The sequence below is a fragment of the Numenius arquata genome, chromosome 24, assembly GCF_964106895.1.
Source record: "Numenius arquata chromosome 24, bNumArq3.hap1.1, whole genome shotgun sequence".
NCBI lineage: Eukaryota > Metazoa > Chordata > Aves > Charadriiformes > Scolopacidae > Numenius > Numenius arquata.
Window position 1 is genome coordinate 2,769,577 of NC_133599.1, and position 26,556 is coordinate 2,796,132.

The 26,556-nt window shown below is 59.5% G+C and overlaps 1 protein-coding gene across 3 annotated transcripts; it reads right to left on the reverse strand.

The window, feature by feature from the left end:
- Positions 1 to 309: 309 nt before the first annotated feature.
- TMCC2 (transmembrane and coiled-coil domain family 2) lies at positions 310 to 26,328 on the reverse strand. Of its 3 annotated transcripts, XM_074163261.1 has the most exons (7): positions 26,161 to 26,172; positions 16,689 to 17,153; positions 13,500 to 13,515; positions 9,015 to 9,052; positions 2,550 to 3,484; positions 2,154 to 2,289; positions 310 to 1,579 (listed from the first exon to the last, which is right to left on the reverse strand). In XM_074163261.1, exons 2-7 carry the CDS (start codon positions 17,124 to 17,126, stop codon positions 1,268 to 1,270), a joined length of 1,875 nt encoding a protein of 624 aa, XP_074019362.1. In that variant the 5' UTR covers positions 17,127 to 17,153; positions 26,161 to 26,172; the 3' UTR covers positions 310 to 1,267. The 3 variants fall into 3 exon arrangements, with proteins under 3 accessions (XP_074019362.1, XP_074019360.1, XP_074019361.1); XM_074163259.1 differs by lacking the exons at positions 9,015 to 9,052; positions 13,500 to 13,515 and having other exon boundaries at positions 16,647 to 17,153; positions 26,161 to 26,328; XM_074163260.1 differs by lacking the exons at positions 9,015 to 9,052; positions 13,500 to 13,515; positions 16,689 to 17,153; positions 26,161 to 26,172 and adding an exon at positions 7,182 to 7,521.
- Between the last annotated feature and the right edge of the window lie 228 nt (positions 26,329 to 26,556).

Sequence of the window (26,556 nt, forward strand, 5' to 3'; positions counted from 1 at the left end):
TTTCCCTCCACATGCTGGAACTGCCTATGCTCCTTCTGCGGGACCCCCTGTCCCTCCTGAGCCCCCCGTGCCCTGCACACGGGGCTGGCACGTGCCACAGAAATGTTAAGGGCCAAATTCTCAGCTGAGGCAAACTTGTTCAGGGCCTCCAGAGTCGGTGGGGTGTCACCCATTTGCACCAGAGGAGGATCTGACTGTGCATATGCTTTTATATATATATATTTATATATATATGTGTGTGTGTATAGATATATTACATAAATATATATGTATGAAATAATTTAAGAAACATCCGAGACAGCATGCTGTGCTCTTGTGTAGGGCCAGGGAGGCTGGGAAGGCAGCTGCTCGCCTCCCCCCTCCCTGCTCCGGCTCTACCAGCTTTGATTCACAAATGGAAACAGAGTCTTGAATTAAATTAAAAACCGCACACACACACGCACACACACACACACGACACGGTGCAGAGGCTGTAAAACTCAGAGGCGTGATGCTGGAAAGTCCGGGTGTCCCTGAAGAGATCAGATCAACTAAAGCCAAAGGAAGGGGAAATAAATAAATGAAGGGAAAACAGCAGAGGGAATCTCACTTGTGCCGGGGCTGTGCCCGGCATCGGGTCCACTGTGTCTGCCCAGGCTCCCATGGGGACACAGGGACAGTGTCACAGCCCTGCTCTGTCCTGGCCAGGCTGTGGTGGGGCTGGGAGAGGCTGGTGGGATGTGCATGTCCTGCTGCATTTGCCTTGGACCCGCTTTCTCCTTCGCCACGTACTTTGCTTTCGCTCCATGCCGGGACTGAAGCTTTTTGCCATCCTGGTCTTCAAGGATGAGAGAGAAACCCCAGCCCCAAGTAACCCCTCTCCTCTCTCTGCAGAAAGTTCTACCAGAGCTGGGTAGCTGAGTCCAGCTCAATCCTTCCCACCGACAGAAGAGCTCTGCAGGAGACCTTCTTCTCATGGACTTTCAGAACAGAACGACAATTTAAAAAAACAACCCAAAAAACTCTAGAAAAACCCAGTGCCTCATAAATCACCAGTTTCTTCCAAAACTCCTCTGTGTTCCTCATCCCACCCTCCTCAAACATCCCAGAGGACTGACGGATCCTGGTTCCAAGCAATCGCCGCCAGCTGCGGCAAGGATGGAGGATCAGGAAAGCAACGGAACCGAGCACGTGAAGAAACAACCCAAAGGCTCTGGACCACTGTCCCCCCGCCCTCTCCTCTGTGGGAAATGGAAAGCCCCTGGGGCCACCGTGGCCAGGCTGGGGATCAGCTGGGGAGCAGGACATGCTCCAGAAAGTAGGTGATGGAGTCCCAGTGCTTCCAAAGGAAGAAGAGGAAGAGGACGAGCAGGGCGGTGCTGAGGATGCGCATGCGGGTCTTCATGAGCGGGGTGATGAAGTTGGCGATGGTGGAGACGAAGACGAGCAGCACGGCCATCAGGGCCAGGATGACGTTGATGAACTTGCCCAGCAGAGCCCGGGCGTTGGCGTTCTCCACCCCTTCCAGCTGCACCACCTGCTGCTGCTGCTGCTGCAGCTCCAGCTTGGTCACCCGCGTCAGGCAGGACTCCACCGCCTCCTGCGACAGACAACATGTCAGGATAGCACGTCAGGAGTGGCTCCAAGGATGCCCCAGGAGGGCTTTTGGAATTTGCCCCATCCTCTGAGACCTTGCTGCTCCAGTGTGTGCCACCCTTGTGATGGTGACCACCCCGGCTGTTCTGGAAGGGGCTTCCCTCTGCAAACCCTTGGCCCATGCGACGTGCAAGGCATGTCCCGTCCCACACTGCCTGCGATGGGCAAGGTCTCGGTGCCTACTGCAGCAAGGGAGATGACCCAAACTGGGACACTGGGGCCTGTGGTGGCCCACATGTGGCTCGTAACAGCCCAGCGCTGCAGCCATCCCCCCAGAGCCTTGCCCTGCACCTGGGGACTTTAGCACAGCAGGGACTTGCTGAGGCACAGACAGGGGTTTTGGGGACATGGCTTAGGTACCTGCTTCTTGCTGTGACAGGGTTGCAGCAAGGACTTCATCTTCAGGGTGCAAGAGAAAGGGATGCCCCTTGCCCACCCTCCCTCCCAGCCCAGGGTCCCTCCCTTGCCCCATGGATGGAGGGTGCAGTGGGGGGGGCTGAGCCCTTGTGCTCCCCTACCTGGATGTCCCGTGCCCTCTCGTAGGACTGGTAGGCCACCTTCTCCTCCATGCTGGCCAACTCCTGCTTCAGGTTGGTCATTTCGTTCTGGTGCAGCTCGGTGAGATCATTCAGCTGCTCCTCCAGGCGCTCGTACCTGCGCATGGCGGGGTGAAGGGACGCTGGGGTGGGCAGGTCCCTCCAGGGACCCCCTGCCCTCCTTCCCCAGACACTGGGGAAACCACCCGGCCCCTCTGACCCACCCCGCTCTTGGCTGTAGATGATTATGGCTGATGAAGGGGAAGCACTGCATGATCCTCCATGGGAGCAGTGCTGCTGGGGGTTCTGGCAGTGAGGAGCCCAGGACGGTGACCTTGTGGTCCCCAAAAAGCCACCCTGGCACCCACCCGTCCCTACCTGTACCGCTCCTCTTGCAAGCACTGTGTCATGTAGGTGTAATCCCGCTGCAGCTGGGCCTTGAGGTCCTCCATGGAGTCCTCCAGGTGCGACTGGCTGTCCTTGATCTCCCGGAGCTCCTCCAGGATGGTGTCGAAGTTATTGTGGTGGCTGTCCAGCGTGTTGGACTTGGGGCTCCCCAAGCCACCGGGTCCTGCCCCTGAGTTGCTGCCAGCAGCCGAGCCGGAGGTGGCACTGGAGCACTCGTCGTCGCTGCCGTACTTGGGGCTGGAGACCAGGGTGGCACTGCCGCTGAGAGCCCGCGACGCCTCCTCCGGGTGCCCGTCATCCAACGTGTCCTTCAGGTGGGCAATGTTGTCCGCGCTGCCGAACTTGTTCCGGATGAGGCTGGCAAATTCTCGGGGCTTGGAGACCACGGCGGTGTGGGTGGCCTGGGACAGACCCGAGAGCCCTCCCTTGACACCCTCCACCACGCCACCGCCGAAGCCGCTGATGCTGGAGCGAACGTTGGCACCCACGTCCTTAAGACCCTGGTGCATGTCCCGGAAGACATCCTTGGGCTGCCGGGATGGACCGTTCTGCTCGATCTCCTTCAGCTTCTTGTGGTAGTGCTCCAGCTTCTTGTGCAGCTGCGCGATGGTCTGCGCCGACTTCTGGTTCTTCTTCTCGAAAACCTGCTTGATGCGGGAGGCTTGCTGCTTGTCCGCGTTGTTGGCCAGCTTCAGGTACTCGGCCACGTTGTCATCCCGAGCCTCCTGCTCGATCTTGATCTGCTCGGTGATCTTGAGGATCTTCTGGTGCAGGTGCTCGATGGCGGCTTTTGTCCGGTGAGGGTCAGGGGTGCCATCGGGGACGTCCAGGCAGACGGTGGCGTCAGCGTCGCCGTGCCCGGCGGTGGAGGGCAGGCTGAGCGCGGTCACGTCCCCTTTGTCCAGCTGCGAGCAAAAAGAGAGAGGAGGGTGATGCTCAATGGGGGGGAGCGAACACCCAGGCAGCCCCCCTGGGGAGGGGGCAGGAGAGGAACAGGGTAGGGGGGCAGAGGAGGGAGAGGGAGACAAGAGCTGGGCAGGAGAATAGTTAACCAGAGAAAGAGCGAGAAGTTGTTGTTTTTTCCGGCTGGTTAAGCATTTCCCAGCCATACCACTGCCGTCCCGGGAATAAGCCAGTTAGAGGGTGCAGCAACAAAATAATTAGGGTTTGGGGGCTGTTTTTGGCCAACTGCTTTCAGCAAGGAGCAGCCGCCGCCGGGAGCTTGACTCTGACTTTCCACCCTCGCTCTGTTGCAGAGACGGGCACCGGCGTTTCTGCGCTGCTGGACACCCAGCGCCAGCCCGGGAAAATGGAGAGAGGAGCTAAAACTGGAACCCGTCACCAAATCTCCCACCAAACCCAGTGGTGAGAGCAGAGACTGAGCAACCCGGAGGTATTTCAGTCTTGATTTCAGTCTTTGGCTTTTAGCCGAGATGCACACAGGAGTTTTTCAGCTGAAGAGAAACTCTGCCATAACCCCAATTTGTGGGTGACTCGGGAGCAGCTCCCGATCCCCAGGGGCTACAGGCGCAGGGGCTCCTTTGCTTTCTTTTCCGAGGTTTCCCACCTGGCAATGCCAGACCCCTCTGTGAGCACAAGCTGCCACCCAGAGAGTTCGGACACGTGCTGATTTTCATTTCACAGATGGAAAAATAGGAGCTTTGGGAGAGGAAATCACTTGCCTGAGGCCACGCTTAAAATCAGTGGCAGAGCCTGGGTGCAACCCGGGGTCCTGCCTCACGCTCCCCCACCCGGGCACCGCTGCTTTGCCACTTGAACAAAAAAATAAATCACTAAATCTTTCCAGTTGCTGGGTTTTACATGCAGATTCTTATGCAAATCTCAGTGGTTGTATAAATGGCTCCTGGCTTCTAATTAAGAGCTGCTTGAAAGTTAAATACTGTTGGCAGACCTGAATAATTTCTAATTTCCATCACACTTTCCCCGAATGACCCTTTAATAGGGATAATGCTGCGAGATCATTACTTAGGAGTGTGTTATCACCAGGAAATGCCTTGTGCGGGAGGCAGGAATGTTCTCAAGATGCTGCTTATAAACACTCCCGTCTGCAGCAGGTCCCACGCGGGGCTCGGAAAAGCAGGAGAAAACGTTCCCCTCCTCTTATTTACTTGTATCTCCTTTTCCCCCGGCGCTGCTGTCCTGCTGGGAGCCTGGGGGTGTTGGTGCTTCATGCGGGGGGGGTGGGGTGGTGTTGTTATGGGGGTCTCAGCCTCCTTGGGAGGCAAAGCAGACAACCACAAGCTCAGGGGGAGCAACCCCCAGCCCCTTCCCCAAGGCTTTTCTCCTCTCTCCATTGCAGCAGCGTTAATGTAACATGGGGCAGGGGCTGGAGGGTGAGAGCGAAGGGGAGACCTGGCAGCTCCCAGCCCGCAGGCGGACACGGGGCAGAGCTGGGAGCTGGATCAGCACCTTTTTGGGTTTGGTTTTTTTTTTTTTTTTTTTTTAAATAATGCCCAAAAAATCTGCAGAGTTTTCAGACCCCGCTGCCAGGCTATTCTTAGCCGCTCAGCTGGGCTGGGCCCTTCAGCTGCCCCACGAAGGGTTTCACTTCGGTTTCTTATCGAGGGGCAGAAATTAGAAGCAGCAGGAAACAGACTTTTTACCCAGATGTTTGCAATTCTCTGTACAGTGAGGGACAAACTGGTCACGGCAAAGGAAAAGACAGTGCCGGAGATGCCGAAACAGGGAAACCCCAACCGGGCCAGTGAAGGAGAGAAGTTGCTCAAACTGTGTTTCCCAACAGGGAGAAGATTGGGAATCACCCAAAGGTTTGGGAATCACCCAAACCTTTGCCCGTGCAAAGCTATTCTTTTGGAGTTATTCATGGGAGTATATTTGGGGGTACAGGGGGAAGGGAGGGCAGGATGGGGGGTGACCAGGGGGGTGGATCCGATGCTGCCCATCCACGCTGACCTGGCTGGGGTGAAATCCTTTCCCCAAGCCCCACCGAAAGCTCTGCTCTCTTGGGCACATCACAGAAAAGCCACATCAGGTTATTGCTTTGAAAACAACAACTAAAAAAAGACAATACCGATCTCTGCAGTATTAACAGACAGCGCCTGCTAAATCCCAGCAAGCCTAAATGACTGTGCGGTGGATTTAACTGGGGGATTAGTAAAAGCCACACTTTCCCCACATGCAGAAAACCTTCTGGTAGGCACATCGAAATGAAAGCGCTTGTTTTCCAGGGCTTGTTTTCCAGGCGGGCTCGGAGGGGAGAGCAGGGGCTGATGTGGGATGCAGGAGGAATGCAGGACGCGGGAAGAAAAAAATTATTCTTATCAACAGAGTTCAGCCCAGGGGAGCTGAGATATGCAAAAGGCTCAAGCTAATAAGCTGAGCAAACAGTACTTAGAGGGCCACGGCCGGGCGCAATTATGCAATGCTGGTTTATTTGCTGCTGCAGGTTTGATGGAAGAAAGCCCAGGTGGCAGGTGAGGAGCTCGGGGCCAGCAGCTCGCTCGGGGCCGTGTCCCCAGCGCGGAGATGTGGGTGTCCCGGCACACCCACGCCGGGAAGGGATTTAAACCCATTCTTAAGAAATTGCACAATTATTGCAAAGTTCATAACAAAACTCTCAAGACACTTACTCATGCCCTGAACTATTCTGTTTTCCGTAGCCTATAGCCCACTGGGACACGCAGCGGATGAGCTAATGCCGTGGCTTCTGCTGCATCGACCCCGAGCGAGGACTTTCACTACGAGGTGTGACCGTGGTTGCCAGCTGAGACACAACACGGGGACAAAACGGCCGTGGGAAGGACCATATGCACCTTCAAGCATGGAAACAATAAGTACCACCAGGCTGTGGGGGGATGCTGGCGGGCAGGGCGGACCCGAGGAGCTGCTGCATAGGTGTCACCATGCCCCAAGCCCTTGGTGGCCCTGGAAAGCCACAATGGAGAGGCCACAGCCGGCAGAGAAATGCAGGTGGGCAGTGGACGTGCGGAGCTTGATTTTGGGACAGGCAGCGTTAAATGTGGGTGATTCCACAGCCCCTCTTCCCCAGAGCACTTGATCAGCATAATTCAGGACAGCATCTGTCCTGTGAGCTGGTGATTGCAATTAGCCCAGCGTTACAGGGGTCACTCTGGGTGTCCCCATCCCTGTCCCCACATGTGTTCGCAGCCCTGTGCCTCCCGGAGCGGAGCTGCTATTCCCACCAGACCGCGTTACCCACCCCAGGCGTTGAAAATAGAAGCAGGAGCCCTGACTCACACTTCCCACCCTCCTTTCAAGCCTGCATCAGAGAGTGAAGCAGGCAGCCCCGTGTCCCCCTCTGTGCCCTGCCTGCCCCTGTGCCAGCCCTGGATGGACACAATGGGCCGGCAGCAGCTGCATCCACTAATTTACCAGCCTGAGAATTAATTTTTCTTACATAATGTAGGGAGGCACATTAAAGGTTTCATCTCGCAGCGGAGCTTCCCACCCCATCTCTGCTGCGCCGGCACGGATCATGCCAGGGGGTTTCATTCACTGAGCACTAGGAATGGAGGTACCGAAAGCCCTGGCTGGTCCCTGTCTCCCCATCGCCATCCTCCCCACGGTCTTATTCCAACCCCACCGGCTGCCGGGACCTACCTCCATCGCAGGCAGGGCTCGGGTCCCCCAGGGCTAGTTGGCGTGGGCTGCTCGGCCACCTCCTCGCCACGGCAGGGAGCCCGGCAGCGCTGGGCAGGCAGCGCTGGCTGCCATGGCTGGGGGAAAGCGGCAGCTGAAGGCAGCAAAGTTTGAGGGGAGCAGCAGGGAGGGAGGGAGGAGGAGATCCCTCCTGCAAACCCCCCGTCAGGGCTGGCCCTGTGTCCCCCGGGACCTGCCGAGCGTGCCGGGAGCGAGCGCAGCGTCGGCACCGAGCCGGTGGGTGCAGAGGGATTGCCGACTCAGGAAAATCTGCCCGAGCTGTTTACAGCTCTCAGCGACTGGAGCTTTCAGGGCTGTAATGCAAACCCCCCCTCCTCGTCCCTGTGGCGGGATATTCACACGCCTCCAGCTCCATACGCTGCCTGTGCCCTGACGCAGGGGGTCGGGATGGGCCATTGTCATCTGCTGTGTCACACACCGGGACATAACGCCCAGGAGAGGCAGGGGGGGAGGCACACGTAAAGCAAAACCCTGGGTGGGACCGATGTGTGGGGCAAAATAGCCGCCAAGCAAGGAGGGGGCAGCCCGAGGGAGCTTAAAGCTGGGAACTGGCCGCTTGTGTCGGGACCAGGCAGTGTCTTGGCCACGCACTGGGATGCTGCCGACCCGCTCGTGCCACAGAAAGCGATGGGGAAGGTTGCACCGACCCCATTCTGCCACGGGAGAACACGCAATGCACGGAAAAAACATCCAGCCGACTGACCAGATAATAACCATTTGATGCTTCATGTGCAATTAAAAAGATATTAAATGGGATGGCTGAAAAGCAAGCGGGGATGGCAGCAGGCTCTGGTTCTGCAGAAGCCGGTGGCATTTTGGAGTCTCCCCCCAGGTGCCGCATTTATGCTGGGGCCAGCAGAGCTGGTGAGAGGCCAAAACAAAAGTCCTGAGTGAGAAAGGAGCCCCGGAGCTTGTGCGTTTGACTCAGCCCAAACCCATGGGGTTGCACAGAGCGGGGCTGATGTGGCCAGTGCTGCAGGATCAGACCTGGATAAGAGCGGTTGAGGGAAGCAGGACTGAAGCCCACGGCCCCACGCTGTGCCAGACCAAAGCCCTCAGCGTGCCCTGCGGATGCTGGAACCTCAAACCGACGGTGGCCACAGACCAAAGCATCTGTGCAGCCGCAGACAATGGGCGAAATGAGAGAGCTCCGTTTGCAGTGCTCCGGTTTAGTTATTTCTCAAAAAAGGCAACAAAACAACAACAGCTTAGGAAGTCTTTTCAGCCACACACTGAATTGTACCGGCCGGACCGATGAGCTGATGGTGACCCAGATGCATGTTTAATGGGGAAGACCGTGCTGCTCCCGCAGCTGAGACAAGCCGAGCACCGCTCAGCCTCCTGCTTCCCACCATCTCTCAGGCTGTCCCTACGTCCGTCTGTGCTCTGGAAGCGTAACCTGCCATGTCGGAGAGGCTCTGGGTGCAGGGCTGCACCTCCAAGCTACCCTGTGGTGCACACCCCTGCCTGGGTTTAGCAGCTGGGTTGGGTGCCACCAAAACCAACCTGCCCTGGCACAGATGGGTCAGAAAGGTTTGGTTCGACAACTCCATAAAAGAACCATCCCCAGGTCTCAGTCCCCCCATATCCTGCAAACGTCTAAACCTCGCCACGGACACCGCCCTTGTGACGGCAGCGAATGTTCCCTGCAGGAAGATTTCCCTTCCAGGAGACATGGGCTCTGACGGGTCTGGGGCAGGGGCTGCCGGGCCACGGGAAGACATGTGGCTGGAGATAACCGGAGTGACACGAGGAAACAGGCACAGAAGCAACAGCCTCCGCTTGGGCAGCTCTGAACTGGGAATGGAATTCTTTGAATCCCCCCCCCATCCTTTAGCTTGGCGCTGACGGACCCTCCTGGACCAGTTCCAGCACTGGTGCCCGCGCTCGCAGCTCTAGGTACTGGGAATGGGGAAGAGGCAGAGCCGGAGCAGCCCATCACGGACCGATCTGTGATGCGAAGCTGCCCAAGCACAGTTTGACACCAATTACTAAGATCCTTGGCCCTTTCTAGCCCAAGCTCCCACCGCTGCGGCACCGGCACCATGCAGGGCACCCTGCCAGTGCTGAGCCCCTTCCCCGCACACCCCTGCCCTTCGCAGGCACTGGCAGCGGGCTGCGGTGTCGTCCGTGTGCCAAAGGGCACAGAGAAGAGCATATTCCCCGGTAAGTTAAACCCACCAGGAGCAGAAACCAGCTGTGCCTACCGTACGGTGCGCAGCCACCCTGGGGAAGGGACTCCGGTCCCACCGAGCTGCCCCAGCGGGGGTGGATTTTGCAGCCTGGCCAAGCCCCCAGCCGTGGATGGCTCCGGGCATGACACGGGGCAGATTACTGAGGGACGTTCATCTTTGCTTTAATATCTCTCATAACATCACTTCTCCTTTTAGCACAGGAGCCAGAGGTCACTTCCCATCGCTCTTCTGCAGCCTCAGCAGGGCAGGAAAAAACCCCAGCTGCACAAGACACTCTGGAAAACACCCTCCCTGCGGCCTCCGAGCTCTGCTTTCCATTTCCCTCATTTCAAGCGCTGGGGCCAGCCCCAAAACTCATCTGCTCCCCGCTTGGGGAAGCCTGCAGGTACCACCTTATTCCTGGACATCCCGAGTCCTTGCCTTGCCGGTGCCTAGGAGCAGGAAGGAGAGCAGAGGGGGGGATACTTACAAAGACACCCAGCAGAGAATTAAAGAGCAATATCCTTTTCCCGGGACAGGAGTCGGGAGGATGTGGTTCCGGCATGAGGATGCCCTGGTCGCTCCGGCAAAGCGCCGGGCCGGTGCTCCGTGAGGCGGCCGGATCCTCTCCGTCTGTCATGGCTGCGGTTAAGGAGCCGAAGGGGCAGAGGATGGCAGGGCGTGTGTTTGCAGAGGAGGCAGGACGAAGCAGCCAAGAACAAGCAGCACAGGCTGGCGAGCACGGGAGGGAGCCTCGGGGAGCGAGAACAGGCTGGGTGCCGCAGGGACCGGTCCCGCTCCTCCAACTGTGCTGGGAGAACAAACAGGACCGCCGAGCGCTGCCTGCCCGGGCTGCCTTCCGAACCACGCAGAGAACAAACAGACCAGCCGCTGCGGTTCCTCGGTCCCCAGTCTGAGCTGGGATGGTGCCACCATCCCACGGGGCTCTGGGTGGCAGCAGGCTCCCGCACGGCACCCGGCAAAGAGCCCTGCATGGAAGGCGGCTGCGTGGGAACAGACGGGCAGATCCTGGGGGCGGTGGGGATCCGTCCCCGCTGCCTGCCCTGGGCTTGGGAAGTCCCGCTGACTCTGTGCCCATCCATACCACACGGATCCCAGCGTTTCCTAATTCCACACCACATCCCCCGGGTCAGGGACGATCCCTTGTGCCCTGGGCTTGCAGGTCACCGGGATGGACACCTCTGTGGAGATGATTAAGTGACCATCCCTCATGGGCGAAGCTATTCAGGGCCCTTCCTACGCTTGGAGAATCTTTGGGAAAATTCCCACTGTTGTTTTTACTGGAGGGAGTAACCCTGGGAACCCCAGCAATGGTGCTGGGTGACACAGCACTGAAACCACCAGCAGCACCCCCAGCCCATGCCGCTGCCGGGTTTCAACACCTCTAACAGGGTGCTTTGGGCAACTGGGGGGGGGGGGGGGGCGGAATTTTTGACAGCTTGCGTAGGAAGGGTTTGAGGGAGAAGGCAGGGGGAGGCAGAGCCACGGGGTGAGGAGCCCGGCGCTGTCAGAGTCACAAGGCAGGACCTGGCTTTGCTCATCCTGACTCAGGAGCCAAATCCTGCCCACGGTGGCAGGGGACGGGCAGGACAGACTGCGGGACGGACATGAACCCTTGCTCCCCCAGTCCTGCCCTGTCCACCTTGAGCATCTGCCCCACACACCAGCACCCGCTCGACCCAAATCCCCCCGGGGCCGGTGGCGTTCCCAGTCCCTGCCTCTCCGGGAGCGGGAGCTGCTGGTGGGCTGGAAACAACAGCCATATGTCAAACGAAGGCTGAGGAACACGATGTCTTCTGCTGGGGGGTGAATCAGTACGAGAGTCTGATATTCTTCTTCTCCTGAATTAATTAAGCAGCAATCTCGGGTATCTTTGTCTTCACAGCTATTATCTGCTTTTTCCCAAAGTGCTCCTCGAAGCGCCATCCCGATGGGAGTGAGGGAACGAGTTCCCACCATCACCCTTCCCTCACAGACTCTCATTCTCCTGCGACACGTAAGGAAACAGAGGTAGGAGCCAACCTGGACACTCTCGCACCCCTGGTTTTGGGATGCCCGGTTTGCAGCGGAGCTCAGCAGTTCCCCCAAAAAACCCTTGGCACTTGTAGGGTCTCTGCACCCCCAGCTCACCCCCTCAGGACCCTGCCCCAAATGCCAGGGGGCTGCAGGGAGGGCAGCTTTACACCACCGCTCCCTCTATTCACTTTTGCAGTCACTGCTGGCCTATTTTACCTCCTTCCTCTGGGATTTTAACACCAGAATTCACCCGGAGTTTGGGTGGGAGGGGAGGATGTGCTTTGCCTCTGTCAGCAAATCCTCCTAAAGAGATGCGAGAGACTTTCCCCAGCACATGGAAGTGCTGGCCCCGCTTCCCAGCTGGGGAGACAGAGAGTGAGGGGAAACCCTGCCCGGGTTAGGCACGTGGGGACAGCAACCAAGGCAATGAAACTCGAAGGTCCGGCATCCCCTTAGCTCCTGCCAGCTCCTCGGGGATCCTCAGGTGCTCAGCACCTCCAGAAAGCAGGCTACAAGCTCAGGAGCTCAGCTTCATGCTTCTGCTTTTAGGATCGCTGGCCCCAGGACCCCAAAATTCCCATCGAAAGTGAGTTTTAGGGGCAGGAAAGCACTCACCAGCATCAGAGCCACCCCAGCGTGCCCAGCTAACCTCCCTTGCCACCACCACGTCCTCACCCACCGCACAGAAAGGATACTCAAGAAGCACCGTGGAGCAAACCCGCCATCCTACCGGTAAGTCCCCGGCTCTGGGGCATCTCCCCTCTGAGCTGGAGCCAGGCTCAGGCTGCTCAGCCCCTCCACAGGCTGTGCCAACCCTGAGGGGTGCCGGCTGGGCTGTGCGGAGTCCCCATCCCAGTTGTCAACTGAGACCGGTTCTGGGTAACCGGAGCTGTAGGAGGCGAGAAATCACGTCCCCACCCTGAAACCGAAGGCGGATGGATGCCAGTGGGGCCGGAGGGCGCCAGGGCTGAGCTGGCCACGCTGCAGCCAGAAAGCAGATGCCTGGGCAGGGGAGATGAACTTCGCCTGGTGGCCCTGAGGCTCTGGGGCAAGGGCTGAGCTGTCCCAGAACCTCCTGGCCACCGTTCACCCAAACCCCTCCGTGCCCATGGGCCACAGCAGCCCGCGGGGTGGATGCTCAGAAACCGCGGGTTTCTCTCTGCTGGCTCTAATCCCTCTCACCCTGATATAGCCACTGACCCGGCAGCATCTAAATTTAGCGGGATGAATCCTGCCCTGCGTTGGGAGCGCTGGTGCCCTTGAGGCAGCAGGATGGCGGGGATGGGGCTGTGAGGGCAGGGCCCCCCTGCAAGGCAGAGCCCCCAGACCACCTCCCGCAGAGACTGGGCAGGCAGGAGGGGAGTAGAGAGGAGACGGGAGCAGGGAAACAGCACACTTGGGCTACCAGCCCATAAATAAGCGTGGCTCGTAGCTGCTCCGCAGCCCTCCCTGGCCCGCAAGCCCAAAGCAGAGACGTGGCACGAAGCCCCCCTGCTGCCCCCCGTCCCTCCCCTGTGTCTCACAGGAGAAGCATCCGCGCCGGGGGGCCAAGGCGGCTCCGGGAGGGGCACGGGGGGCCACGGGCAGCGGTGGCAGCTGGTGCTGTCATTTGCCGAGGGATGCCAAGGGCAGGCGGGCAGCGAGCCCGGCCAGGGTCCGGCCCCTCGCCCCCCTCGGGGGATGCTCCGCGGGTCCGAGCCGCGCTGCCGGCCGGGGCTGAGCACTTGCACTCGTGACACTTGTGAGCGGGTCCCTCTGGGATGCCGGGGAGAAGCCGGCGGGCGGGGTGCGCACGGACGGACGGACGAACGGACAGACACCCGTGCACGCCGGTGCGGTAACGCTGCCCTCTAACGGCCACCGGCCCCGGATCCAGCCCGCTCGCCCGGGCTCCCTCCCGCTCGCCGCCGCTCGGTGTGGGTTGGTGGGGCTCGGAGGGGCCCCGGTGCCGGAGGGGGGACGGGGGGGCTCACCTGGACGTGGACCATCCCGCAGTCCCCGCAGGCGTCCGCGCAGCTCCCCGGCAGCACCAGGCACAAAACCCCACGGCCGCCCCGGTCCAGCTCCGGCCGCCCTAAGGGGGACGGGGACGAGGGTCCCCCCGGGATGCTCTGCCCCGCCAGCACTGTCACTCGGCTGACCCCACGGCCACGGGGGACCGGGGGCTGCGGGGAGACCCCACAGCCGCTGCTGCCGGGGCCTCGGCGGCCGTGCCAGCCGGTAATGCCCGTCCGCCCGCCTCTCCCACAAGGCGCTGGCGGGTCACCAGCAGGAGATTAGTGAGATAAGGAGAAGGCTCTCCAGCACGCTCCCATGGCTCCCATCGCCACGCGCGGTCCCGACCCGCAGCCTCCCCCTGCCCCAAATGTGCCGCTGTCACCACCGCAGTCACACGTGTCACCGTGTCCACAGGCATGTCCTCGTGTGAAACACCGACACCGGCCACGTGCCTCCTCGGACACACCAACACCGATGTGCACCCCAAATACGCCACCTCGTTCTGGCTAAGCAAGGGAGCCATGTGTGATGGGACGCACGGGAGAGCGGCTGCTTGAAATCCAGGGGTGCTCCTGGCCATTGGTACCCACAGCCCCGGAGAAGCGGCCCCCCCAGCTCGCCGGATACCGCTTCTCAGAGCAGAGTCACCCTACAAAACCTTGGTGCCAAGCTGCATGGAATTGCCAGTGGGAGGCAGGGGACATCGCAGTCGCCCCATCCTCATCGGGAGCAGCTCTTTGCATGCACGAGGTGGGCAGAGTGCGGTGTGGAAGGCTGCGGGGGGAGGCACAAATACGTATACCCCAGGTGGGCATCACCCTGCAAAGCAAAGCCTTGTCCCCAGTGTCTGGCGGTGGTGACTGCCCACTGCTGGCCCCCCCAGCCCCAGGTAGGGGGGTCACCGCTTGGCGATGCTCCCCGTGAAGGGCAGTGAGGCATCTCTGGGTTATACCACGACCCCCAGCCAGAACCGGTGCCCAGAGCCGAATGCCCAGACCATGCCATGGTCCCTCTCGCCTCCTCCAGCCACCCCATCTGCTCCCCACTGCCTTTTGGGGGGACTTAGGGGGTGCAGGGGGGGAGGAACCGTATATGCAGGGACCGATGCAGGTGAAGGTAGGGAAGGGAAAACTGCAGGAACCTAATTGAGAAAAAAAAAAGAAAAAAAAAGAAAAAAAAATATCAATAGCTGTTCAAAAAGCGCTTGCTGAGGCTGAGCGATCCCATGAGGGATTAATCCAGCATGTGCTCAGGCCCTTACGCAACGGGTGGAAAATTCAGCATGAAATTTCGGGGGGCGGGGGGGGAAACGGCTCTTTCGGAGGAGCCCTGTGCACCCCTGGCTTCCAAACGGAGGGTGAAATGGGGAGGAGGTGTCTGACCCCGGCAGGACAAGGCAAGGGGGATGTCAAGTGATTGCTGGCCCAAAGCCCCGGTGCGAACCCGCCTGCCGGGGTCTGGCGGAGCCGTGCGGGGCGTGCTGGAGCCCAGGGCACGGCAGCACCGGCCGTCCCCGCGGAAGAGGAACCCAGTTTGCCTTTGCCGTGGGCCTGAGGCTGGGTTTACTGAGGGCTACGGAAAAATAACACGGCATGAGAATATCACATAGCTCTTGTTTCTCTAAATAGGTTATTTTTCCACTGCCTCACAAAGGCCCCAGTATCGCCTCTCTTCTTATTACTCTTTGTGACATATGCAGTTAATTATTCATCCCCTTTCTGTGCTCTTTGTGCCGCTCCCGGAGCGGACGGGGACCGGCTCTGCTCTCGTCTCCCTCCGGGTACTTCTGTCCCACTGCCAGAACCCCAAAGGGCTCAGTGGGACCGGGCTCCTTGCAAGGCCGATGCCACTGGCCAGATGGAAGAATTTTTGGCTGCAGACGCTCAAATGAACAACCTGAGGGACTCCCGGCCCTGCTCGGGCACTTGGTCTGGGAGACTGCCAGGGAAGGGTCGGGGTGCCCTGATTTGCACACTGTAAAGGGGGAGAGGAGGACCTGGGTAGTCGTTTCTTGTGAGTATAACGTTGTCTGTCCTCTGGGAGCAGATTCCCACGTCCCGGCCGTGGCCCCGTCCCCGCACGGCTGTGGCAGGGCAGCAGCGCTGGCACCCACCGCGGGCTGCGAGCGTCAGCTGCGGCTCGGCCCTGAAACAGCCGAGCGAAAACAGAAAGAAAAAGTATCTGGTTGATCCTCTTTCCATTAGCTCAGAGGGCAGCAGAAGTCTCCAGGTCAGATTTCCCTCTGGGAGACTGGGTGCCAAGCAGAGAGGAGCGGCTGGCGGGGGCGGGGGGGTGCGTGGGAAGCATCGCCCCCAGCTCCTACACCCGCTGGGTCCCTCTGCTTGGGAGGAGCGCGTGGACCTGACACCCCCGCCACTGTCCCACCCCGGCAGCTCTGCCCGGCCACTGCCACCCTATTACACAGCCATTCCTGTAAAAGCCACCCTGACGCCCACCCAACAGCCCCCGCCGGGTGCCGCGGCCATCTCCCCACCCCAAGCCCTACCACTTTGCCAATTCACTACTGGTATTCTTGGGGAAATTTAAAAAAAAGAAAAGAGGAGGATGCTTCTAGCCTCCCAGGGTGCACAGAGTGGTTTTAGAATGTGACACCCCCCAGGCTCCAAAGGCCAAGGAGAGAAGCCAACACAGGGAATCCCACCGGCACCCGGAGCGCCTCTCACCACCTGCGCCTTGTCCTCAGCGAGCCGTGCCACCGCGCTAATCTCAGCTGTTTCATAATTAACGGGGCTAAACGCTAGATGGAAATACCATCCTCTCGATCAGCTCTGCACAGAGCGGTTTAGAAATCGCTTCAGATGGGACCAGTTTGCAGCCACTTGGCTGAGTCCCTGTAGACACCCAGCGCTGGGCTTTCCAGGGTCCCCTCCGACCCTGCGCCGGGGGTCCCATCCCACGGTCACAGAGCTCTTGCCAGGTCCCTTTCCCTCAAATCCCACTCTGGGAATTGGACCGGGACATGTCCCTGGCTTCATGTCCCCGTGAGAGGAGCATCAACCCCGACTCGCTCCCAGGCAGGGGCTGCCATCCGCCGTCCTGCACACCTGGTGTCACCAGCGCTGTCCCAAGGTATGGTGTCCTCCCGGCAGCATTTTGGGGTGCTCCACACCCAGTCCTGCCCCAGCATGGGCTCGTACCCCCCAACCACCCAGGGATGTCCCCGTGCCAGCCCTACCTTATCGGCCAGGCACTCGGTGTCCTCGGTGAGCAGGTAGACGGCCCCGCTCTCGGCCAGGAGGATGGCAGTGTCGGTGGTGGAGGAGGACCTGGGGCGACCCTGGTGCTGATGCAGGATGGCGGTGAGGCTGCTGTCCTGGGGGGCCTTGCGGACGAGGTGGGGGCTCCCTTTCTGGGGCTCCAGCGAGCCGCTTTTGGCCCGCCGGCTGCCGCTGTGCAGGCTGGTGCCCCGCTTGATGGAGGGGCGAGAGCGGATCTGCTGCAGCACCCGGTTGAAGGCGGTGGGACGCGCCGGGAGGTCGTGGAGGGACATGGCGTAGGAGACGCGGTGCATCTCCGGGGAGCGCTCCTTCTCGTCGGGGGAGTCGTGGTCAGACATGCCGTAGTGCGGCGGCAGCGAGTCCTGTGAGTTCTGGTGCTCCCGCTCCCGCGACCGCCGGCGGCTGTGGAAAAGGTGCTTCAAGCCATGGCCAAACATGGACCCTTCGGACAGCTGCTGGATTTTCTGCAGGAGAGGAGAGAAAACAACCCCTGTGACTGTCAGGAAGGACCAGCGTCGCCCCATTTTTGCACACAGAGCTCTGATGGATGGTGCCCACACTAGCACCAAACCACAACATGAAGCCCAAGGGATTAAGGAGCTTCTGGAGGGCTCTGGGGACTCCACACCAGCAGAAAGGGATCTGCGGAAGGGAAGAAGCCCTGCTGCCGGCGCTGCACTTTATACCCGTGGAAAAGTATTAAGCATAAGTTGTCATTTGATGGCACACAGGGCTGAACACGGTGGCTTGGGACAGCAGATCTGCAGCTCCAACAGCATTCCCCATGCCGGAGGGAGGTCTCCGATGAGCACTGGCTACCCCTAAAAGTAGCAAGAGGAGCAGAAAGACCCTTCCGAGCAATGGAGGGAGGAGGGTCCCTGCTGCAGCCAATGCCAGACGCAGAGACCCCAACCCTGCGGGGAACGGGGATGGAGCTGCCTTTTCCCTCCCTAGAAACACCAGGATTATCCCCAGCCTTGGAGCCTGGGCCACTGAGGCGCTGCCAAGAGCCACCTGCTCTCCCAAACCTCCTCCGGGAAGGATCAGGGAGGACTTTTCACTGGGGAGGGATTTTCCATGGCTTCTGAGCGCAGCACGGACCAGGCTGGCCTCACTTACAGGGGTGAAACCGCAGCTCATGGCCCAGTGCCACCAAATCCAGTCCCCGCTGGGCAGCAACTGGTTTCCAGCAGGAGATGGGGGCACGGCGCTCCCCTGGGTACCCCCGGGTCTCCTCTCCCAGGGGGCCGAGACTCACGTTCCCACAGAGCACATGGCTTTTCTCGTGACGGCTCCTGGGAATCGGGGTGGACGTTGGCCACAGCGAAGTCATGCAATATGGATGGTGGAACAGATCGTGCTCTTGATTACAGCCGGGTCAGCCCGGAGCGGTTTCCCCGCAGTCACTGGAACGTCCAGATTTGCATCCCCGGGAGATTTTGGCTGGGTGCTCCCCACAATCCCCTGTGTGTGATCGAACGGGGGGGGGCAGCGGCACGGGCAGCATCTGCAAAGGGCTCAGTGGATCTCAGATCCCCGGTCCATCGTGGCTCCCAGGCAGCACGTAAACAACCTTGGGACATCGAAAGATCTTCTCACCTCCCGAGGCAGCCTCAGCTACTGGGAACCCAGCAGATGACAAGGCAGGAGCTCTGCCCCGGTGCTCTCTGTCTCTGTTTTGGAGTCAAGCCGAGCACCCTACCTTTGAGGACGCCAGTCCTGGCCTTGCTGACGTTCAGGGGCATTTCAGCCCAGATTTACTGCGGCTGGGGCTCTCCCCAGGGACCCTGGTTCCCGTAACGGCGGTGCTGCCATTAGCTCATGCTTGAAAACCAGCGTGAAGCGGGCACAGAACTGGGAGCTACTTATAGCCCCCAGCAGACACTTGGCAAAAGCCCTGGCTTTTAGAAAAGCAGTGATTGAGACACGACCTCCGGGAGCTGCAGACTGTGGGGGATTTCATGGCCATACACAAAGGACTCCGTCTCCTAAAACCCCCAGACATTAAAGGCACGAGGTCCAAATCCATAGGGGCCTAATTCTCGTCACACCGGTAATATTGACAAGGAATCAGCAATTAGATCCTGTGTCACTAAACTCTATAGGCAAACCCTTTAATCCTCCTGTTATCCATTCATAATGAAAATTTCTATCCTTTTGGTTTTTCCTAGGAAATATATAATAAATCCACGGTGCCAAATTGCTACTCCAGGAAATAATGATTTAAATTTTATTCTATTTATAGAGTCTCTATGGAAACAGAGACAGCATTAGATAGGTAACAACTGTAAACCCACAGATTTCTACCACCAAGGGTATGGCATATGTACCCTTGGATGCGCAGTTTGCCCTTTAGAAGGTCCAAGTGAAAAGGAACAGCCAACTCCCTTCCTTGAGGGTAACGAAAACAAAGTAAAAGCCAAGCCAGCAATAAAGGAGAGGAACGGAGAGGATGTTTTTCCAGCACCGGAGAGGAGGTGGAAGCCAGCTGCCCTCAGGGGCCTCTTGGCCCAACAGTTCCATCTGATAGAAATTCACCTTTTAAAAGAAACCCTCCTCAGGCCCTTTCCAAGTTTTCCTGAAAGAATTTTTCCTGGGCTCTGCAGGTAGGGCTTCCAGCGGGACGGTAAGGGATCTGCATGGGAAAAAGGGGGAGGGAAGCAAAAAGAGGGATCTCAGCCCTGCTGTCCTGGGCTTGAACCCCCACCGGATCAGGGGGTCGTCAAGCTAAAGGCTTGTCTGCATTAAAGAGCTGTCAGGAGCGGTCACCACCACCAAGCCATTCTGCAACGGCTATTGCAGTGAATTTGCTGATGTAAAAACTCCGGGTTTTTATGTCACTCCGGGTTATTACTGCGCTTCCCAAGCAGAGGCATTTTTCTGGCACAAAAACTACTCGTGGCTCAGAACAGAGCGTCTGCCCGGGCTATTTTGGAACAGCCGTTGCTTAATAACTGATGCAATGGATACGGAGATTAATTTCTCAACGTAGACAGCTGCAAAATGCTAAGATAAATACAAAAATATCTTTATTTCTTTTGTCTTTCCCATTAATGCAGCCAGGGTCTCCTGCTCGGCGGCAGCAGCGGGGACTTGTTTCCATGGACTTCGAAGGAGCGGCTCCTGCATCACGGCCCCCGTAAGTGGATGGGTTCTTGCCGGGGTGGGGTGAAGGCCAAGGCACAGGGTTCGGCTGAGCACAGCGCTGGGCTGAGCACGGTCGCTCCCTCTGCCTCTTTCTTACCTCTTTATTCACTGATGATAACTAATTGCTAAAATGTGAGAAGCCGGGAGGGGGCTGCGTGAACCCCCCCACGTACCCGTCCTGAAAACAGAGTCTCAGCCCTGTGGGGACACCGTGGGGACAAGCCAAGAGCCAAAAAAACCCCATTTTAACCCAAACCATCATATCTTACAGGAAAACAGTGACTCAGATGGCTGGTTTTGCCTGGAATGCTGCTCTTTGGCAATGTCCCGTGGGAGACCCAGGTACATCCCCCATCCCGGGCTCTCCAGGGCCGGTGTTTCTGCCGCTGCCAAATGGCCACACGGCATGAAACCTCCCAGTTTCTCACTAAATGGTTTTCCAGCTCTGCCCCAACATCCAAACCTCTTACTCGGCTTGCAGACGCAGATGGGGGGGATCTTGTTGCCATGACCTTATAGCACAGCTGCGTGCTGTGAAGTCCTGCTCAATTATTGTTATTATTAATTATTTATATCCCTGCCCAGAGGCTCCAAGCCAAGACTCTGCAGCCCTTTGGAGGTGTTGCACAGACACAGTGGAAGATTGTCCTGTCCCACCCCATCCCATTCTGTTCCATCCCATCCTATTCTGTTCCATCCCATCCCATTCTGTCCTGTCCCATCCCATTCTGTTCCATCCCGTTCCATCCCATCCCATCCTGTTCCATCCCATCCCATTCTGTTCCACCCCATCCTATTCTGTCCTGTCCCATCCCATTCTGTTCTGTTCCATCCCATTCTGTTCTGTTCCATCCCATCCCATCCTGTTCCATCCCATCCTGTTCCATCCCATCCTGTTCCATCCCATCCTATTCTGTTCCATCACATCCCATCCTGTCCTGTTCCATCCCATCCCATCCTGTTCCATCCCATCCTGTTCCATCCCATCCTATTCTGTTCCATCACATCCCATCCTGTCCTGTCCCATCCCATTCTGTTCTGTTCCATCCCATTCTGTTCTGTTCCATCCCATCCTGTTCCATCCCATCCTATTCTGTTCCATCCCATCCCATCCTGTCCTGTCCCATCCCATTCTGTCCCATCCCATTCTGTTCTGTTCCATCCCATCCCATTCTGTCCCATCCCATTCTGTTCTGTCCCATCCCATCCCATTCTGTTCCATCCCATCCCATCCTGTCCCATCCCATTCTGTTCTGTTCCATCCTGTTCCATCCCATCCCATTCTGTCCTGTCCCATCCCATCCCATCCTGTTCCATCATGTCCCATCCCATCCCACAGCACTCTCTATGTTAAGGCACGGGGGAGCCATTCCCCGCGCAGGGAGACAGGGAAGGGCCACACCACTGCAGCCCCACACACAGCAGCAGGACACCAGGAGGTCCTGCTCACCTCCACACAAGGTTTCTAGTCCTCCTGCTGCTTCCTCCAGCTGATCATCCTACAGGTCCCCAGCAAGGGGGTCCTACGACCACCCTGTACCCCACGGCCAGCAGCCAGGCTGGGGCTGGGGGCAGAGATGTGCCCCCCAGGGTGGCAGCCAGCCTGGTTGCCCCTCGCAGCCCTATCTCATTCCAGCATCCCGAGCCCCGGTTCTCCCGCTCCTCCCGTGGCCACAAACGCCGAGGAAAACGTATAGATGTTCTAAAATGGAAAATAAAGCACTCCCCCACACACGCTTCTCCTCCCGAGGACAGGATGAGAGAACAAACATGTGACAAACGTTAGTCATGTTGTTTAATGCACTACCAAAACGCTGTAGTGACACACAGCTCCTTAAATGCTCTCCGGAATAACATCTGTGGGGCCGGCAGATGTGGGGGGGGCTGTGGACCCCCACGAGCTCCCGACCTTGGGTGGCATTTGCGGAGCGAGATCTCTGCTGCCGGTGCCGAGAGGAGCCAGATGTGTTCCCGGGGGAATAACACAGCGAGTGGCAGCCCACGACCGCTTCTCCTACGTCTGTCACCTCTGCGTCTCCCAAACCGACTGCGGGGATGCTGCGAGATGAAATTCGGTGGGAAGAGAGGATGGGGGTGGGGGGGGTGTGTCAGATCTTGGGGGGAGCTGGGACCGTAGGCGGTTGGGCACGGAGCGTTTGGCCTCAGCTGAGTGGCCCACAGCAACGTGAGCGTGGGCAGCGTGGCACAGCTCCCGGGAGGGCAGCGCAACCCGGCCCCAGCCCTCGTTCCTCCACCGCGCCTGGCACAAACCCCGGGGAAACACGCTGTCTTCCTGGCTGCACCCTGCCCGGGGGGGGGCTGCTCCCCTTTCCTGGGGGGTCCCGGCATGTCGCTCCGCAGCGGGGACCTGCCGGGGTCCCTGCCAACAGCCTGAGAGCTTTTGCTGGGCGATGCCCCCGGGAGATGATGGATGCGGCCGCTCCAGGGACCGCGCTGCTCCTGCTCGAGCTGCTTGACAACAGCTCCATCCCACGAACCGCAGGGGAGCCGGCTCACCTTGGCAGTGTCCTTTCAGGACCAAAATATGCCTGGAAAATTGTTCGTGCGAGGGATTAAATATAAATGTACCTGACTGTTTAGAACAGGGGCTGGTGACCTTTGCGGAGAGGAGGAATCCTCTGCATCCTCCCTGCAGCGAGCAGCCTGCACAGGCTCCACCATGGGGGGAGTGTCTCTGAACCACATCAGGGGTCTCCACCCCCAGACCCATCCCCTCGTAGCGAGGGACCCTTGGAAAAAATAAATGAGCTGAGTGGGTTTGACCCGCCATGAATAACCATGAGGTTAATCCTTCACCCTGTCCCCTCCAGCCACCCCTGTCCCAACATCATTGCTCGGGGCAGGACCTGTACTGGGGACTGCACATCCCATGGTGGGACCTCCCCTTGTCCTTCATCTCCCTCCTCCTCAGCAGAGGCTCCCCAGCTCCAGGAGATGTTCTCCTGCTCCAGGAGACGTTTTCCAGCTCCGGGAGAGGTTCCCCAGCTCCAGGAAGCCCAAGGGAAGCTTTCTGTACATGGATGTGGAGTTTGGATCAGGCCCTGGGAAGAGGGAAGGGCTCAGGTCACTGCCTGATCTTGCTCCTGCTGATCTCGGCTTTCAGGTTCAAAGGAGGGAAAGGTGGGAGCCATGAAGACCAAGATTGTGAAACTGGAGATGGAAATGATGTCGGGCTTCAACTTTCAGCCCTTGGCCACATCAGCCCATTTGGGAAATCAGAAAGAGAGAGAGACACCCAGGACGAACACCCAGCTCTGAGAGGTTGGGGAAAGTGGGAGTGGGACCAAGCGGTGGTGGGACACCTCGGACACCCCGGCAGCCGCGAGAGGCTGGATGTCTCCTCCTGCAGTGTTTTGTATGGATCCAGTCACTCTGCTGCAGAGCACAGAAATCTCTGCCACCCAACATATTTTTGAACAGAACTGTGTCATGCATCTGCTTCGCTCCTTGCCAGAACTTTCTTTTTGGTTTGGTTTTTTTTGTTATTTTTTTCCATTTTTGTTTTCTTTCTTTTCCCCTAATGGAGCCCTCGCTCTCAGCGAAGGAGCTGGAATCGGGGCTGGGGAGCGGAGAGCTGCGGCGGATCCGCCAGGGTTAGGGGCTGGAGATGACACGAGGCAGCCTGTTGTTTCCAGGTTGCCAGCTCAAATCCATCTGCGGCTGGCAGGAGCGAAAGTTCGCATCTGACGCTTGTTCAGCGTCCACGGGGGAGATGAGTCCGGGTGTGTGGCACCGGGCCAGCCCGGGGACAGCAGAGGGGCCAAGGACCGGCTGGTCGGAACCCACCCCACCGTGGCGAACCCGGCGGGGGGGGGGGGTGGTGGTGGTGGTGGTGGTGGTGGTGTTTGGGGCAGGAAAACTTTAAAATGATATTAATGATGCCACTAATTGTAGCAAGAAGAGGCGAAGTGGCTGAATCGGCGGTGTCTGTGGCGGGGCCAGGCAGGGTGCCCGGCTCTGCCGCGGGAGCTGTGGCCAGCACCGAGACGCAATTTTTCATGCGTTCTGCCCGGCGAAGCAGGTTCGAGGGCTCGCTCCATGCGGGCAATTAATTGCTGAGCTCCAAATGCGTTAAAGGTGAGCACCGCGAAGCAAACCTGCATTAGGGCATCCTGCTCCCGTCGATAAAATCAATGGGGGTTTGGCCACTGCTGTTGCCGCGAGCTGGGCCGGGCTGAGTTCCAGCTGAGCTGGACGTGCCACCCAAGGAACGCTTGGCCTGGTGGCCGTCCCCATCACAGGCTGTGGCTCCTTTTGCCCCACACTCCCACCCCTCTGTGGGTGAAAAGGGCCCTGGGTGGGACGGAGAGAGGCCCAGGGATGACCTGGATGAGAAGCATCACCTTTGCCAAGCCAAGTTGAGCCTCCTCAAGGTAGGGGTGTCCCACCCCACCAAGCCTTGCGTGGCCCCGAGCACCACATCCCCATGGATGTGCCTTCTCCTGGCACAGGGCTCTCCCCTCCAGAGTTTTTTTTGGTTAGCAGCAGCGGCTGTACATAGAATCACAGAATTGTCTAGGTTGGAAGGGACTTTTCAGATCATCGCATCAGCAAAGCCAGAACGGCCTCAGGAGCAGGAGCTGCTGCTCGGACATTGAGGAAAAGGCACCGCGTGTCACAGCAAACAGCATCCTGTGACTGTTGGGGCTTCTTGTGCTTAAAGCAGCTGAGTTCTCCTGCAGGAACGGGGGTTTTTATTTCCTGGCTGCCCTTCTGGAAGGGATGCAGGCAGGCACGGCAGCAGCCTGGAAGTCCTGGCCATGCTTCCCAGCTCCCATGTGACCTTGACGGTGCCGGTAAGACCTTCTAAGCCAAGCGGCAGGCTGGGGTGCTCCACAGCAAGGGTCTCCATCCTGGATGCCTGGGGTGACCAGGGACATTGCCCACTTTTATCCAGGTCTTTTTGAAACCAAAGAGTGGAAGCGGCACCTCCGTCCCACCCCATCGCCTTTGACAGCGCTGCCACGAGCACGCTCTGCCCGCGGCCACAACGTGCTGCGGCGCCTCAAAACACCAAAGTTACGAGCAGGGAATTCATCTCTGCAACACAAAACCCCGCCGTGGCCACGCCAGCGGGACCCTGTCGAACGGCCGGGGCTCCGGAGCTGCTCCGCTTCCAAACCCACGGGGAAATTTCTGCCCCGTTTCACCCGGGACCGCCCCGTCCTGCCCGCCCGCGTCCCTGCCGCCGGGGACCGGCTCCCTTCGCTCCCGCAGCGCTGCAGTGCCGCGTTAACTTGTTTTCCTCATTAACCGGACACAGCCCGAAGGCACAGGAGGAGCAGCCTCCGGGGCCATTTATACACCGGCGCTTCCCGGCTGCCGCAGCAGGAATCCCAGCGGCTGGTGTCCCCCGGGCATCGCCCCCACGCTGGGGTGACTCTGCTGGTTATTTACCGGGGTCTGCTCAGCCCCTCGGCAGGGGGATAGCCCTGTTACCCCCAAAAAGCTTGCTTGGGTGAGGGCCGCCTGCCCCAGACCTGCCCCGGGGTGCATCCCTCGTGCCCGCAGCCCCCTTGCCGAGGGCGGGTGGTGTCACCAGGGTCCCCCCGCCTCTCCCACCGCCGCCCTATTATTATTGCTGCTCTTGGGGGCCAGGCTGCAGCAGGGCCACGGCCTCGGTGGTGCCCAGCCCCACGCGTGCTTGTGCAAGCCTGCCACGAGGCATCTCAGCCCTGGGAGGTGGCCCACTGCGAGGGCACCCCCACCCCAGGGGCATGGCCTCCCCTGGGAGCATCATCTCCAGTGCAGGAGCACCCCCAAATCTAGGAGCATCCCAGCTTGGAACCTCTTCATCCCAGGAGCATCCCCATCCTGGGACCATTCTTATTCTGGGATCATCCCTGTCCCAGGAGCATCCTCATCACAGGACCATCCCCATCCTAGGAGCATCCTCATTGCGGGAGCATCCCCATTCTGGGACCATCCTCATCCCAGGAGCATCCCCATCCCAGGACCATCCCCATCCCAGGAGCATTCCCAACCCAGGAGCATCCTCATCCCAGGACCATCCCCATCCCAGGAGCATTGTCATCCAGGAGCATCTCCATCCCAGGGCCATCCCGCATCCTCCAAGGTGACACCTGTAGCAAAGCGGGGCCCAGGGTGTGGGGATGGTGGTACCCCATCAAGGTGTACATCCCACCGGTGCCCACCACGCCGATAACCCCAAGGGTAACGCCATAGGGTGCTTGCCCGACGGGTAACCCCACCGGTGACCCCTCCGGTGACCCCACCGGGATGCTCGCCCCATTGCCGACCCATTGGTACCCGCCGGCCGGTGCCGCCGCCGCCGCCGCTCACCTTCAGGTCGGGGGGTTTGGTGCGCGGCGGCGGGACAGCGCCCGCCTCGGGGGCCGCCGCCGCCGCCTCCCCGGGCTTGGCCTCCATGGCGGCGGGGCCGGGCGGCTCCCCCGCGGCGCCGGGTTCCTCCTCGGGCTGCTGCAGCTCGTCCGACCGGCACCGCTTCATACCGGTGCGCCGTTTCCCCCCGGGAAAGCGGGGGCGCCTACGGCCGCGGCGGCGGCGGCGGGCGGCGCCCGGGCGGCCGCTGCGGGGCCCGGGGGCTGCGTGCCCCAGCCCCGCCCGCGCCTGCCCCGCCGTGCCCGGGCCGGGCGGCGGCTCCGCGCCGCGGCGGCGGCTCCGCGCCCGCCGGCATCGGCACCGGCATCCCCGCCGCCGCCGCCGCCGCCGCCGGGG